We start from the raw sequence: 17,746 nt of genomic DNA, 5'->3' as shown, positions 1-17,746 counted from the left end.
TACTAGAATCTCTTAATTCCTAAGGTCTCTACTGCAGCTTTAGCTTCATTCTCACATTTTTATGCATTTCTGTCTCAGGGGCTACCTGAAGAGATTCTGACCCTTCTGCACTTTGCCTGGCCCCCCACGACTTCCTGTGAAATCTCAGTGGAGGCCTCCAGGATCCCCAACTCCAGAATCCTACATTCTTGAACAACTGGCACCACATGTATGATGTCAACTCCTGCTGCCAGCTCAAGGAATAGCTGGGCTCCTTGACTATGGTTGCAGGGGCCCTTGAGTCTAGACAACTGAACATTATTTAAGGAATCCTGAGGAAGCAACTTCATAGGTCCCTCTTATGGAGGCAGGGTGCTCCTATGATCTCTTTTCAAATGAATTTTTATTTTACACCCTTAAGACTTCAATGGGTGTAGTTTTCTAAGGTGCCCTCAAGGAATCTTTTCTAGTATCTCTGGATAAAATACTTAGCTTCTCTTTAGTGGTGGTAATCTCTTCGGCAACTACATCTACTTCTTTGGCCAAACTGAAAACTTTTTCAATCTTTCCTAGTTTTTTGCTTCTCATTATCACAGTAAATTTGGATAAAAACCCACCAGCAATACCCATTCAACTTTCTGAATTTGTGCTGCCTTGAAATTTTCTCCCCCAGATCAATTAGTCCATCAACTATAGATTGAGACTCAAAGTTTCAGGTCATGGGCAAATTGCAGACACGTTCTTTGCTGTCATGTGACTGTATCTAATGTGACTTGTTTCTAATCCAATTCCTAAGAATCCTCATTACCATCTGAAACCTCATGAACATTGTCTTTTTACTGTTCACATTTTTATCAACATTCTAATCTTCTCAGCTCCCATCAGAATTACCTAATAAGCTTTGCTTTTAGTATTCTAATTTTTCTCCAGCCTCCATCTCCAAATTTATCCAAACTCCAAAAGGCTTCTGAACCACATGGTCAGGTTACTTACAGCAACAACCTCACTTTTCAGTATCAATTTATATGTTAGTCAGCTTTTCATCGCTGTGACCAAAGTACCTGACAACAGTTACTTAGCAAAGAAATAATTTATTCTGAGTTCATAGTTTTAAGGACTAAACCTCTGAGTCAGTGAGCCCAAAATATATTTTTCTTTACTAATTCTCAACTGACATATAATTTTAAGCACCTAACTAATTTTAGAAATGTAATTTTAAGTACCTAATTTTAGAAATGCAAGACACTGATTTCTCAAAATAAAATGTTTTTGTTTTTTCTGTATGTGTTTAAGTTTTTTTGCTTTTGTTTTTTGATGTGTGTGTTTTAGCAGAGTCTGAATATAGGTTTCCTTTGTGTATATACTCGGGAGTATGCCAAGATTTACATTTATGTTTTGATTTCTCTAATCAATTTTAGGTACCTTTGAGCTATTAATTGAATCTTTTCAATTAATTGAGCTATTATTAGAATCTTGTTCCTCTATCCCAAAAGACTGATAAATTTATCTGCTTTTGTCAATTCTCCCTCCTTTGAAACTCCAGTTATTCATATGTTGTGTCAATAGATTCTGCAGGACACATTTTTTTACTGTGTTTGATTTGTTCTTGTTTATGCACTTTAGTCTTTCTGTATTTCACTTGTGGCAATTCTACATGAGACTTTCTTCAAGTTTAACGTATTTCCCTCTGTGTCCATATGACTCGTGAGACATTATTTCACATATTTATTCTGTACTTACAGAATAATACATGATTTTTAGAGTCACTTTGTTTTGGTTATCTTTTTATTTTTACTCCTTTACATCTTCTTTATATAGTTTCTTTAACATACTTAAAAGAGTTGTTCTAAAGGTATTGATAGCATTGTAGCTTCAGGAGCTAAGTGTCTGCTATTTACTAACTTTATTTTCTCTTCCTGGACATATTTTTTGTCCTTTCATGTGTGCTTTAATTTTCATTTGAGTCCACACATTTTGCATGAGATGGAATGTTATGACTTAAGTTTACATAATTACTCCCAACAAAGAGAGTGTTTGCTTTCTTTTGATCTAATTAAACTCATTTGGGCCTGGGTTGCATTTTAGTTTGAGTCAGTCCACTTCTGGTATGAAAAGATGCAAAGAGAGGACTTGCCAATGTCTTGGCTGGGCACAGAATCACGAGCCACCACACACCTTGTAGATTCAAACAGCAATTCTTTATTCCCGAACTCACACCAGCCTCTACACACGTTCTGGGGAAATCCAAGTTCTGCCACCGCCCAATGCACCTACTCCACGAGGCTTTTTTCCCAAAATACTTTCTGAATCTCATGAGAACTCAACGGGAGCTCAGGCAGCAGGAACGCTCTATTTCCAGCAGCAATAATCTTCAACCTCCAACTTCCCTAAAACCCATATTGTCTTAAACCGGGAAGCCTTAAACTTGTCTTAAACCGGGAACGCCTTAAACTCAAGGAGCGGGAAACTTCCTCAAACCTGATCAGCTCTAAACCTGGATCCGCCCTGGTCCTTGAGCAAGGTCACCTTACATGCAATGTCAACAGCAAAATTCCAAGGCAAGTCCATTTAACATGGGGTACGCTGGCAAGGAAATTTCTATGCGTCATTCCTACTTGGCAATGGCCCTCAGCAAGGACTGTGTGGGTGTGTGCGTGCACACTCATATGTTTTCAGTTGAGAACATGGTTAGAATCCATGCCCATGACCATGCTTCTTTGACGCTTTGTCTCCTGTTCTAAAATCTGATCCTGAGTGATTTTCAAATATAGCAAATATGTTCAAAGATACTGTGTACTTAAAGTAGGCCATTTTTGCTGGTGGGACTCTTTGTCTGAGAATATGGGAAATTTCAGTCCAAAGCTTCTGTAAGGAACTCTGATTCTACACAAGTTTCAGAAAATTTTATGCTACTCGTAATCTCTCCAAGTTTGTCTGGTTTTTCCTTTCTTCATTATCATTCCTCTATTTATTCAAGTTCTGATCATTAATCCATATCCAGAGCTGGCAGTCATAATCAGGTAAGAAATAGCCAAAGACCATATGTTTGCATGAAATAGGGCTTTCTCACTTGGATTTAATTCATTTAATCCTCTCAACCCACAATTTACTTTTAAACACACACACACACACACACACACACACACACACACACTGTTTTACATGCACATGTTCTAGTCAGCTTTCTGTTGCTATGATTAAAAGATCTGACCAGAACAATTGTAGAGGAGGAAAAGTTTATCTGAGAGTTCACAGTTTCAGAAGTCTCAGTTATTAGATAGGCAGCTCCATTCCTCAGGGCTCGAGGTGAGGCAAAACATCAGGGGGAAGAGTGTGACAGAGGGAAGCTGCTCATATGATGATCAGAAGGCAGAGAGAGAGAGAGATTCCACTGGCCAGGTACAAAATACATATACTCTAATGACCCATCTCCTCCAGCCACACCCTACTTACTTTTATTTACCACTCAGTTAATACCCATCCCCCCATCAACAGATAAATTCACTGGTTGGGTTAAAGCTCTCATAACCCATTCATTTCTCTTCTAAACCTTCTTGCATTATCTTATAAGTGAGCTTTTGGGGACACATAACAACCAACCCATGACACACATTCCTACAACGGATGGATCAGTAGCCATATAGATATTTTTAAAAGCAAAACTAACCCCAACATACCATATGTTTGCTTTTATTATTTGCAGATTGCCAAGGACCTCCTGCAAAAGAAGATACAGAAATTCTGTCTGGTTCCTGGACTGACCAGCCTTATTCAGAGGGTACTCAGGCTACCTACAAATGCCGCCCTGGCTACAGAACCCTTGGCACCATCATAAAGGAATGCAGAAATGGAGAATGGGTGGCTCTTAATCCAGCCAGGATATGTCGGAGTAAGTACTTCACTTTTTAAAAAATATTTATTCTTAAGTTTTAGGTGGACACAATATCTTTATTTTACATTTATGTGGTGATGAGGATTGAACCTAGTGCCTCGTGCATGCTAGGCAAGCATTCTACCACTGATCCATAACCCCAGCCCGACTACTTCACTTTTTTTGTGAAACTTATGAAATCTTTTAGTTGTAAAAATGCTTAATACTTGATATGTTAACAATACTGGTTGAATTATATCATTCTTATCATTTTAATACAAAACAACACATGATTATTTTTAAAAAGAGGACAGAAGTCTGACAAAATTAAAAAATGCATTCAATTATAAAATAATAGCTTTGCTATTTTCAATTTTCTTTAAATTCAATGTTGTCCTCTCATTAAATACCAAATATCTTTGTCCACCAACTCCTATATAAAATGTGTTCCCTGTATAACATACTAATACATATATATATATTTTTTTATTTTTAGAGAAGCCTTGTGGACATCCTGGGGATACTCCATTTGGTTCTTTTCATCTTGAAGGAGGAAATGAATTTGTATATGGTGCAAAAGTTGTTTATAAATGTGATGAGGGGTATGTAGTCAAAATTAAAAAGGTTTATAACTCAAATACTAAAGAGGAACTATACTAATTTATATACACAAATAACTTGAAATTATGGTACAATATAAATTACTATATATCATACTGTCTCCTTAACATTAAGAAATTCAAGCTGTAATTACTCTGTATAGTATTATTATAAGTATATGGAAAAACAGTTCGCATGTAAGTTAGTGTTCACCCAAGGCATCTTTTCTACATTGTACTATTTGCAGGGTATTTTGGGTCATTTATGTTGGGGTAATTGGACATATAATAAAATTATAAATTTATAAAATTTAAGAAGAAGCAAGTCTTTGGTTGTAAGTTTTACTTATAAATGCTATTGTTTAAATTTCCATGTTTTAAAAATTCTTATCATTCATATCAAAAATACTACTCTTTCAGAATCATTGATTTTATGCCTTCTAACCAACCAGTTAGGTTTCCTGACTGATCTCATCACAGTTCCTCCTTAGTATTTGTTCTTATCTATTATTCCTCTCTAGGACAAAACTTATTTTGCAGAAAATTTTGTACATTAGAAAGCCATGATCAGATCACTGTAATCTTATACTGAACAAGAAGTATCAAGAGATTATAAATTGAATCATTAATCTCCCCTTATACATTTCTGATTTGGAGCAAGAAAATATAATAGTTTAAAGGTCAGACTTTACACTAAATCCAAATTTCAAACCTTCAACTCTCAGTATCTGTGTATATAAATAGGTCTTCACTTGTATTTTGCTCTCTTTTTAAAGTGAACACATATCATGTGCATCATGGGATTAGTGAGAGAAAGAAATAAGACTCATACTTGAAGCTCTTAAAAGAGATCCTGGGATATTTCAAATGCCCAATAAGTATCAGTTCTTAATAGTTTTGTCTCTTCAGAGGGTTTTTGAAATACATTTTCAGTCCAACTCTCAATCATTACTACTGTTGTCTTCATATGTAACCAAATAGGTTAAGCCAATCTGGGCCTGAACTTTTTGATTTGCTCTACCTCTGAAATATCACTTTATTTCTGGAAAAGTCTTCCTTTTAGGTTTCAACAATGACTTGGAAAGGAATCAAAATCCATAAATTTCTTTTACTTGATTTCCTCAATTGTAACAATTCATATTTACAACTTGTTGAAGAAATTAACTACAGACTTGCCTCTGATTCTGGCTCTCTTTACCTCACTCTGTCAACTAGGGGTAACTCTGCTATAGCCTCACTGTGAGAGTTCCTGCTCTTCTCTTAGTACCCAACAGAATTTTGTCAGTGAAATCACTGATATTTATCAGTGAAATTAAGTGTTCAGATCATCCAGCAAACAGAAGTAATTTATGCTATTTTAAATTTTTTTAATTTAAAATAAATTTAATTCTTAAATTTATTTTCAAGGGGATGTAAAGCTTTTGACCCAGTTGTAGATGGTGAAGTAGATTTTAAATTTTTTTTTTATATTTGTAAATGGACAGCATGCCTTTATTTTATTTGTTTATTTTTATGTGGTGCTGAGGATTGAACCCAGTGCCTCAGAGATGTGCAAGGCAAGCACTTTGCCACTGAGCTACAGGCCCAGCCCAGTGAAGTAGATTTTTTTTAACCCCTTGGTTTCTGTCAGTCAACTAACCCTTTTTGATCTTTTGCCTGTAGTTATTTCCCTTGGTGAATACCAACGATTTAACTGGATATTCAATGCAGATATCTAGTTTTATAATTCTACAGGAAGGCAGTTTTGAAAAACTTTAAAAATTTTTTTTTTATTATTATTCTGCTTGTCTGGGTTTGAGTATTGTGAGCTACTGTTTTTTGCCAATCACTGTCAAATAGGCAACTTTGCTCTTTTTCCTCCCCTCCTCCCTCCAAATATTTGGGCCATGGGAGGCTTTTGCAGAATGTTGCAGAATATCTGAAACATCTTTGGGAAACAAGTGGATCTCTGGTGCAGGTGGAAAAAAATAACCAGAAAATCTGCTTTCTCTGTTAAGAGGGTACATTCTAGCTAGTAGAGAAATTACAGGATTATCTTAGTAGTCAATTATTTTGTTTCCTTTACATGATACATAGAATAAATGCTTGGCTCTGTGACTAAAACTTGGTTTATGAAAATGTTTTCTTTCCTTACAGAATTAGTAACAAATAAAAACATTTTCCTTTTTTTGAGGAAGAACATTTATTTTACTTGTATAATGAGCAGAACAATCCTTATTTACAAATGAAGAAAACAATGGCCCATGAAAATTATTTAGTGAGTCTGCAGTTCTTTCAAAGAAAAACAGAGAGTGGGAGAGAAAAACATTTAAGACAGGAAGGAAGAAAGGAAAGATCAAATGATGGTAGGAAGGGAGAAAGGATAGTAGAGAAGGTAAAACAAAGGAAGAGAAAAAGCAGGAAGGAAATGTATTAGTTGCTAATTTTCCATAAAAAGGAGTTTTTGAGAGACATTCAGAATAGGATTAAGCTAAAAACTGCATGTAAATACGTAATCTCTTGCCAGTCTGGTTTTTCTTTTTGTTTTGTTTGTTTGTTTGTTTTGTTTTTAGGTATAGAATGTTAGGTGAGAATAATTTCCGTCAATGTGATGCAGAAGGATGGACAAATGATATTCCGATATGTGAAGGTAATATAAAATTCATTTACAATCTGTCAAGATAGCTAAACTATTTAAGCTTTTTCAAAATATTTGACATCAAAACATCCTTAAGTTTATAATTAAATATTTTTTATTTAAATTATTATTTTTTTTTGCTTTATAATACAGTGCAGTTACTTCCCTTGTTGAATACCAACCACTTAACTGGATATCCAATGTGGATATCTAGTTTGTTAATCTACAGGTAGGTGGTTTTAAGAAATTTTTGAAAAATCTGAAAGTTGTTCTTTTTGCATTCTTGCTTGTCCAGTGCAGCAATGTATCTAGTCATTCAGTTTTATTTTTTATGTGTAAATTTATTTTTGGTACCAGGGAATGAACTCAGGAGTGCTCAATCACTGAGCCACATTTCCAGTCTTTTTTGGATTTTATTAAGAGACAGGGTCTTGGAAAATTGCTTAGGGCCTCACTAAGTTTCTGAGGTTGGCTTTGAATTTGTGATCCTCCTGCCTCAGCCTCCCAAGTCACTGGGATTATAGATGTGTACCAAACACGCCTGACAAGTCATTTTATTACTACATATTTTGTATTTTGATATATCAAATATTGGAGTTGAGGTTATAGCTCACTGGTAGTGTGTTTATTAAGCATGCATGAGGACCTGGGTTTTATTTCCACTATCTCAAAAATAAATAAATAGATAAATAAGAAAGAGAGAGAATAAATAAACAAATAAATCGAAATCCCTTAGAATCCTTGTTAAAACTGAGGTTTGGGTTACTGAAAAAAGGCCAATGAATCATCTTTGGGATGAGAGAGAAACACTCTAGAATTTTCATTATAAGAAGAATCTAGGGTCCTTCTTCAGTAAAAATGTTTGACTTCCATAACCTTGGAAATTTGAAAATATTAAGTAAAATCAAAATAAGTACTCAAGTTATTTTGTACACTGAGGTAGAAAAGGAAGGAAATTTAAGAACATTTTTTCTATTGAAATAAATATTATGTTTACTTTTATATCTTTTAGAATGCTGGTTTACATTATTTCGGGGCATAAATGGAAATCTTGTATTTAGTCATTCTAAACTTATATTTCTTAATAATTTGGGCTACTTGTTACCATAAAAATGCAAACTACCATTCAATGTAGTAGTTGTTTGTTCACTTCCACAGAAAAGAATCAGAGATAAACAGTACTTTTAATGTTACCTAGCTTTATCTTTTGCAAACAGGTGTATCAAATGCTTCTAAAAATATCTAAGTAATTTTCTCTATTTTATCTTTCTGATGATCTTACACACACACACACACACACACACAGAGTGACACACATACACACACACAATTTCATTATAAAGTTTTCAAATTCTACTAGAAAAAAATATTTTTGTTTTTTTCAGTTGTTAAGTGTTTACCAGTGACAGAACCAGAGAATGGGAGAATTATCAGTAGTGCGACAGAACCAGATGAGGAATATTATTTTGGACAAGCAGTGCAGTTTGAGTGTAATTCAGGCTTCAAACTTGAAGGACAGAAAGAAATATATTGTTCAGAAGATGGTCATTGGAGTAATGAGAAACCAAGATGTGTGGGTAAGATGTATTTAACTGCTTGCTTGATTGTTCTTAGTTTTTCTTATGAAAATATATATTTGAAAACATTGTACATAATAATGACTATAAATAATTCTTAAAAAGCTAATGTTTATTAAGCATGTACAATATCTCTGTAGTTGATCTTAGTTTTCTATATGTTATTTTATTTTCTACCTACAAAACAGTTTTATGATTTATGTACTAGTATCATCTCTATAATTGAAGAAATTTTAGTGCAAAATTATTTTAGTCAGCTACTTGGCTGCTTGATCAAAAAAACTAACAAGAACAATTAGAGGAGGAAAAGTTTATTTGAGGTCTCTCAGTTTCAGAGGTCTCAGTCCATGGATGGCCAGCTCCATTCCCTGGGGTTCAAGGGACGTGATGGTGAAATAATGAAGCAATGAAAAGTAGCTCAGGACATGATGATCAGGAATGAGAAAGAGAGAGTGAGAGAATGAGAGAGAGAGAGAGAGAGAGAGAGAGAGAGAGAGAGAGAGATACTTTCCTCACAACATACAAAATGCATACCCCAAAGGTACACCCTCAATGACCCACCTCTTCCAGCCACACCCTACCTACTTTCAGTTAAGACTCAGTCAATTTCTATCAGAGGATTAATGCACTGATAGGGTTAAGGCTCTCATAACTCAATCATTTCACCTCTAAATCTTCTTGCATTGTCTCACACATGAGCTTTTGGGTGTTACTTCACATGTAAACCACAACAAAAATCAAATCATGCAGCCTAGATTACCATAGCATAGAGAGTATAGATTTAAGCCTAGGTTATTGTCTGACATCAACATCCATGCTCTAACTATAAACATATTGTTGTTGGCTCTTTTTTAAGGGTGGTGGGTACCAGGGATTGAACTCAGGGGCACTCAATCATTGAGCCATATCACTCGCCCCTTTTTGTATTTGTTTAGAGACAGGGTCTCATTGAGTTGCTTAGTGTCTTGCTGTTCCTGAAGCTGGCTTTGAACTTGAAATTCTGCCTCAGCCTATGCTGTTGGGATTACAGTGTGTAATACCACTCCTGGCTATAGTTGGCTCTTATAGGTTGAAAGAGAATGTTCAGCCTTTCTGTGCTGATCTCCAGAAAAGTCTATTTTTAATTCTGGATGCCAAACATTTATTTTTTGTTTCCACTGGTACATCATGATGGCATTATATTTTTGAATAACTCATCTTTGATAACTTATTTCTAGGAAATGATTCTCTTTCATATTTATGCTGAAAGTTAAGTATAAACTGCTGAACATAGTTGAATCCACCAAATAAATGATTTTCTTTTAGAAAAATTTCTAAGTCAATTTTACATGATTTCTTCAATTTATTTTCTCACAATATAGCTGATTTGTATATCTTGATTCATCAATGATTTTGGCTTTTAAGTTAAACATTATGGCCAATTAGTTTAATAGAACCATACTTCATTTAACCTATTCTTGTTGGGAAGAAGTTTCTGCCTTATTTATTTATTACCTAAAACCTCTGATTTATTCACATTTTTTATCTAGTCTACCTTACAGTAAGTAAGTCAATAAATAAATAAATAAATTCTTAAGTATTCTAACAGAAATAGTTCTCTGTGATAATAATGTTAAGTTAAATACTTTAGAGATTCATACATGGGATTTCTATGGTCACAGCTAGATGTCATGACTAGCAGAACCTTCCTGGAATTGCAGATGCTTAAGGAAAGTCTTACAGGAAGAGAGGGCTGTTTTTAGGTGACCATGAAGAAGGGAAAAGCATGCCAGTCCCAGGAAGGTCAGAAGAGGAACATAGAAAGGCAGTGAGGCTTCAATAAGTGTGAAGTCCTATTGTTCCTTGTCCACTGTCCACAGGGGCCTTGCAGAGGAAGGTGATAAGTCAGTGATGAACTGAAGATAGGCCAGTACAAGGTACTGAGAAGCTAATGCACCATTCTTAAGAACTTAGCTTTAATGCAGACTGATTTTGGAACTGGTGAAGGATTTCAAGTGGAGGAATTAAGTGGCCATTTGGTAGTTTTGTAGTCAAACCCAAGAAAAACAGATTAGGAAGATGGAAGAAGAGGATTTGGGAAAACAGTTATCATTGTCACTATCTCAGAGAAAAGTGTTTGAGAGAAGTGGTGTCAAAGATGATGGGCAGTTTTCTGTTGTTATTGTTTGTGTTTGTTTTATTGTGATTTTGTTTTTTACAGAAAACCTGTATAGACGGTGAAGACACAAAAGCAGAACTCAGTTACTTTTCAAAGATGTAATGAAAAATGAGTTGAATAAATTTCCTTGAAAAAGATTCTGTTGAATAAGTACTCTAATCAATAACGAGAAAATGTTTTATTTTTACAGGTCACTTGGAGAAAATACTTATCACAGTAAATCTATATTCAATATCACATATGCATTTGGTGAATATTACTATCAATTACTGCCAAAGGACTAATTTACCCTTAAACTAAAGTTGAAACAGAATTTTACTCAGAATTTTAGCTTCTGGCAAAAATGAAGAGCAACAGATGATAACAACTGATGTTAAGAATAACAGATAAATCAGACAGTCAAGCCAAAAGAGAACTTTTGTTTGGTTGGCTGATTTACCTAATGGAAACAAAATTTCTATTTTTATGTAAACACAACTTGGTTATAGTCTTTTAGATCGTAATAACATTTTAGAATTTAATCCCTTGTATTTAGAAATTTCCTGTACATCGCCAGAAATTAGAAATGGATATTCTATATCTCCGAAGAAAATTTATAAGGAGAATGAAAGATTTCAATATAAATGTAATCAAGGTTTTGAATACAGTGAAAAAGGCAATGCTATATGCACTAGTTCAGGATGGAGTCCAACTCCCTCATGTGAAGGTAAGGTTATTTTTATTTTCTGTCTCTTTTGTTAAGAATTTTATCAGACTGGACATTGTGGTGCACATCTGTAATCCCAGAGCTCAGGAGGCTGAGGCAGCATATCACCAGTTCAAAGCCAGCCTCAGCAACAGTAAGGTGCTAAGCAACTCAGTGAGACCCTGTCTCTAAATAATTTAAATAGAAAAGGGGGATGGAGATGTGGCTCAATGATCAAGTGCCCTTGAGTTCAATTCTTGGTACCCAATTCCAAAAGAATTTTATCACTTATTTATTTATTTATTATTTATTTTTGTGATAAGTGAGATTGGGCCCAGGACCTTTTGTCTGCTAGGCAAGGATTCTACCATTCAATGAGCTACAACCCCAACAATTATTTTAATAAATATAATCATTTTATGTAAGCAATCTAATTTTCTCAAAAACAGAGTATAAAATTTGTAAGAATTAAGTGCGCAAAGTCCTTTGATAGTACTTTGTATGATATTCTCTCAAGATAAAAATAAATAGGACCAGAGGCTTAAATACACTATTAAGTAGTTAGTCCCTGGTGATAAAACATTCCAGGAGCAGAGCCAGGACTGTCATAGGCTTTCCAATTTAAATAATCTGCAATTCTCAAATACATAAATTGCTCTTCTAAAGCCTAGAATTTGGCTCTAAAGAGTAAATTATGTTAACATCAGATGAGGTAAATCTCTATTGACAATGGAATTAAAGGGATCCAAAAAGTGGAGGTTTTCATGAGCAATGGGTCTAATTTGGAACAACAGTGATGATGGTGCTGAAAAAGAAATCCTAACTCCCAGCTTCTTCATGGAAGGATGTCATGCAGAGAGGCAGAGTGCTTTTCCCCACAAGAAGTATATCTGAATATTGTGTTCTTTTTTTCCTACCTCCTTTTAAAGGGATGTCTTCCAATGATCATCACCTAGAAGAGAGAATATAGATGATTGAAGAGTTTAAGAAATCATAACCATAAAAAGAATAGCAAGAAGACATAGCTATATTGTAGTAATTCCTGTCCTCAGATATTTGCAGGCATTTCTGAAAAGAAGTGAGGTAGCTTTTTGATGAGAACTGTTGCAGTGAGGGAAACAAGGACCATTGATAGGTCCAGTAATTTTCACAGACTTTACCATACTGTGAGGTAAGGAGAGTTAACTCCTAGGAACCCTCGGAACTTTACATCTGTGGTATGTCATTACATGGTTAAATCTTGTTTTAGTTATATTTTATAAAAGTACAGTTAATTTTGAATTGATTTTATAATTAAACATTTTATTTTGCTTCAGTTTACAAACAGTTCCATGGGAAATGTATCTTTCTTCACAATAGAGTGATCTCTATTTTTAGGCATAATTAACAAAATATTTTAGAAAATAATTAATGAATATAAGACAATGATAATCCATGTTAAATCCACATTAAAAGGGATTTGGCTGATCACAAGGTATCAGCCAAACTTTGATAACAATAAAGAGAGATTTACCCCAAATTGGATAAGCATGCACATTGTTTCAAATTTGTTTCATTTTATTTAAATATACTTTACATTGACTAGATGTAGAAGAGGACTCTACCTTCTGTACCTCAGCTAATATATTACAAATACTTCTCTTTGTTTTCCTGGCACAATGCAAGAATTGACCTGTTGACATGTGATGAACTCCTGACCCAGAAATCTTAATTTCTCTAAAATTGTGTAACTCAAAGCTCAGAAATTGAGTAATAAAGCAAAATTTAAAATGGTTGAGGAGAAAATAATTGAATTGCTTTCCATCTCTTCCACGGCATATAGATGCCAAGGGTTTTGACAGAGGTGTCAAAACTTTGGTTCTCTCTGTCCAATAGAGGACAGCCTACAATAAGTCATTTACAGGAATAATTAAACATGCCAAAATGAATTGATTAAAAGTCACGTTTGATCCAATTCCATCTGTTTTCCTCATAAACTTTTAAAAATTGATTTACAACATATGGTGCTAATCATGCATTATTATTCTTACTTCAAATGTATCTGGGAGTGAGAAAAAGGGACCACATACATTTGGATAGTCTTGAATATTATTATTTTAGATAGCAATAGATAGTAAGGCAATTTTTAAATTGTTTATTTTAAGAAAGATTTCAAAAGGCAAGAATTAAGTTTCATCAATGAATTCATGTCTACATTTTGAGATTAATCTTCAGAAGTGTTTCCATTCTCGAATGTTTTCACAAAATTACCCGATACACTTTAATCATTCTCTTAAACTTTTGTTGTTTGTAACTTGTAACTTTTGGATTAAAAAAATTGATATTAAATTTAGTTACACTATGAAGTAAAACCTAAGAAAAGAAATGTAAACTAAAGTTCAAAGACTTATTATTTGTTAATAAAAGAGCAATTGGGTTAGGTGGCTTGAAAACAGTGTATTAACAATTAGTAACTTATATTGGAAAATGAAATAAGAGGTAAATTATGAGCATATAAAGGATTATTTTAATGAAATAAGAGATGAATTATGAGCATATAAAGGATTATAAATAATGATGAGTATCCACCACATGTTTTTAGGCCAAATTACAATATGGCATCAATACAGACATTTATATAGCTTTTATACTATACTTAAAATGTATTGCACTTTATAAGAAAAAGAATATTGTAAATTGATCCATTATTGAGATATAGCAGAATTGATGGAAGGAACAAGAAAGAGCTTTATATGTGAGAAGAGACTTGATCAAAGGAAGGCAAACTTGCTCAAAGGTCAAATCAAGCTTGCTTCCCTTTTGTAAAGAAAGCTGTATTGCAGCACAACAATGTCCATTTATTTACAAATTGGGTATGGTTACTTTTATATTATGTTGCCAGACCTAAGTAGTTGCAAAAGAGACCCCTTACAAAAAAGGCTTTCCAAACAATAGATTGCAGTATATCAATATCATAACAAACTACCCTTTGTTTCTGGTTTATGCTCACTTCTAATACAGTTCAGAAGGGTCTCTACACAGTATTTCACTGAAAAATCATTGCAGACTTTTTCCCTTTTTTTTTGCCAAAAAGTGAAATGCTACTAAATGTTTCACATATGAAACATTGTTTTTTAAATTGTTCAGGTAATACTTGAAAATTTTCATTACTAAATTGTCTTGGTGCAAGATTAGAACACATGGAATACTCATGAACATATGTTAATGCAGTGGTATGGTAGGGACTTTCTCAGAACAAAGGAAAGGTAACATGACACCCACAAAATCACCATGCACATTCCACAACTCTGTTGTAATATTGTTGCAAATCTATAGTATAAAATATAATGCCCAATTAGAATGTATATAATGTATATTACCTTATATGGGAGACAAAGAGCTAGCAAATAAAGAGGAACTAACAAGAAATATATAAGCCAACATCTCCTGCTTTGGGACCTCAGCCTTTGAATACAATCCGCTGGACCAGTGCCAACACTAATATGCTCTGCTTCCTGCTGAATGCCCTGGTTCCTGGTCTCTCTGTGGAAGAATCCTTTAACATTGGCAATGGTAATGCAGTGAAATATGGTAAACTAGTTCTAAGAATCAGGTGACAAAGGCATCATCTTTCCAATGTTCTTCTTCAGTTAATGCAGATGTGGGAATGAGAACATGAAAATTCACACAATGTCTTTTAAAACTCCCTTCTGTTTTATTTTCATTACATTGAACTATCTAAGTCATATGGCCACATTTAATTCAAAGAATGGATGTGATTTCCTACCAGTTGTGTGGAAAGAAGAGTCTATGTATATTTTTGTAAACAATCCTTATGAGAGCAACAGTGTCCAAAGAAATAGAAGAAAGTGGAAGAAATATTTGAAATATTTATACATGATAATGATGGAGTCATTGCCAGACAAGGAGTATCATGAAGTATGTGATAGCTTTAGACAAAGCTATCACATACTTCATGATATCACAAATATATTGGTGAAAACCACAGTAAGTTAAACAGGAGTGATATATGAGGATATATATATATATATATATATAATATATACTATATATATAGTGATATGTGAGGATATGTTTATTTTAATGTCATTTTGTACTCCTCTAGGGACAAATAAATATTACCTATAGTCTTACTTTCTTATACCTAATTTTAATGAGTACTGATTTCCACACTATTCACACATCCTATTTTTTTTCCCCAGAAGTAACATGTAATCCTCCTTATATTCCAAATGGCGTTTACTCACCTCAAAGGATTAAGCACAGAACTGGAGATGAAGTCAGATATGAATGTAAAAGTGGTTTTTATCCTGCAACCAGGGGAAATACTGCAAAATGTACAAGTAGTGGCTGGATACCTCCTCCAAGATGTAGCTGTAAGTTCCATTTATATCTTGAGCTACTTTGTAATTCTGAATTGATTTTTCTACTAAACACACTCACATACACACACACACACACACACACAGTGACAAGACCAAATAGTTGTCTGTTTATGTACATAATATGTACATATTGCCTTTAAAAGCATTCTTTACATCTCTTAGTATGAAAATCACATCTTAGTAAATTAAAGTTTCTTGCAATTCAAAAAAAATGTATGTATGTGTATATATATATGTATTTCTCTAATTAATAAAATTCTTCCAGTATGTGAATAAAACATTGGGTAAAAATACTACCTTCTAACAGATAATATGTTAGTTATTTGTTTCATTAAAACAAATTTACTGGGCTAGGGTTGTGGCTCAGTGGTAGAGAGCTCCCCTAGTATGTGTAAGGTCCTGGGTCCGATCCTCAGCACCATATGAAAATAAGTAAATAAAATCAAGATATTGAGTTCAACTACAACTAAAAAATAAAATTAAAAAAATTCCCCCACAAACGTATTTGTTTAATACCAAATATTTGTTGTCTCATTGTGTCTGCGGGTCAAGAATTTGGAAATAAGTCACTAGTTCTGAGTCAGTTTCTTCTTGTGGTGCAGTCAGTACATCAGTGTAATAGACTGTTCTGCAGGACCTGTTTCCCACACGGTTCACTCACATAGATTTTGGCAGGAGGCCTCAGCTCCTGACCACATGGGCCTCTCCTTAGGTTACCTGAATGACAGCTAACTTTCTCCAGAGCTACTGATCTGAGTGAGTGGAGGCCTGAATACCACTTAGGATCTACTCACATACTCTTGCTACCACCACATCTATTCTTCAGAAATGAGACACTAAGTCCAACATGCCCTCGAAAGGAGAAAAATAAAGCTCCCCTATTGTGAGGGAGGAGTGCTGAAGGACTTATGTAGTTTCCTACAAATCTTACATGTGGCAAAATTCCACTAAAGGTCAAGACTATTTTATTTATGGAATGCTTTCTTGGCCCTCTTCAAGTTTTAGTTTGTCTCCACAGTCATATTCCTTTTCTTTCTATCTAACAGTACATTTTAAAGGTGTATCACACTTAAACAAAAATGTGATGATACAAATGATTGGTCAGTGAGTTCAATGTTAGTTCTAGGCAAAATTCCAGTCACTAACAGAGAAAGCTTTTATAACTGTGAAACAAATTTCAAAGTGCATAAGAACTATAAGGTCAATGTTTAGTGATTTTATAGTTGACTTCCACAATATGGAGTTGCTCAAATATATCTAAATCTGCCTTTCACAGGTTCTTATGGATAAGACAATGAAATTGACCAGTTAGATGGTTTATCTCTTTGCAATTTCATTAAATAATCTTATCTGATAATCAAGCAAGAGGACTTTCTTCTCAGGACAACTCCATTACTCATTGGTGACATCAAATTATTCAATGGTTCAGGGAAAAATGTAGTATAAATTCACAGCTTGAATGACACAAAGGATGATGTTAGTGAATCTACACCAGGACATATCATTCAAAGAAAATCCTACATGTCAAATTGAATCAAATAGGATAAATTTCTGCAATGGTAACTATAAAATCCTGGGCTTAAGTCAAAGAAATAAGCTTCCTAGGACAGATGGATTAGCAGCATTTATGAAAATTAGTGAATGTTTATTCAATTTTAAGATCAGTTTGACTGAACACTAGGATGGAACAACTATAGCTGGCAATGAGACTATGACCTACATTTAGTGAAAGTATAAGCAGGTGGATACTCTAAGTAGTAGAATGAGGCTGTTGTGAGAACCACCCATCTCTGCTGATAGGTCCTTAGTGGAATATTAAATTTGCTTCAAGGTACACCCTTTTAATGAGGTTTAGATGTGCACACATGAGTGTGA

General features: G+C 34.1%; 1 protein-coding gene across 1 annotated transcript in view; it reads left to right on the top strand.

The window, feature by feature from the left end:
* Positions 1-17,746, top strand: part of Cfh (complement factor H) — an 83,206-nt gene that overhangs the window by 14,750 nt on the left and 50,710 nt on the right. The window contains exons 2-7 of the mRNA XM_077802494.1: positions 3,683-3,868; positions 4,347-4,452; positions 7,002-7,078; positions 8,452-8,643; positions 11,337-11,507; positions 15,689-15,862. Coding sequence (XP_077658620.1) covers positions 3,683-3,868; positions 4,347-4,452; positions 7,002-7,078; positions 8,452-8,643; positions 11,337-11,507; positions 15,689-15,862 — 906 coding nt within the window. The remainder of the gene's footprint in view (positions 1-3,682; positions 3,869-4,346; positions 4,453-7,001; positions 7,079-8,451; positions 8,644-11,336; positions 11,508-15,688; positions 15,863-17,746) is intronic.

The sequence above is a fragment of the Urocitellus parryii genome, chromosome 9 (assembly GCF_045843805.1).
Source record: "Urocitellus parryii isolate mUroPar1 chromosome 9, mUroPar1.hap1, whole genome shotgun sequence".
Lineage (NCBI taxonomy): Eukaryota > Metazoa > Chordata > Mammalia > Rodentia > Sciuridae > Urocitellus > Urocitellus parryii.
This window is presented reverse-complemented; position numbering and strand designations above follow the sequence as displayed.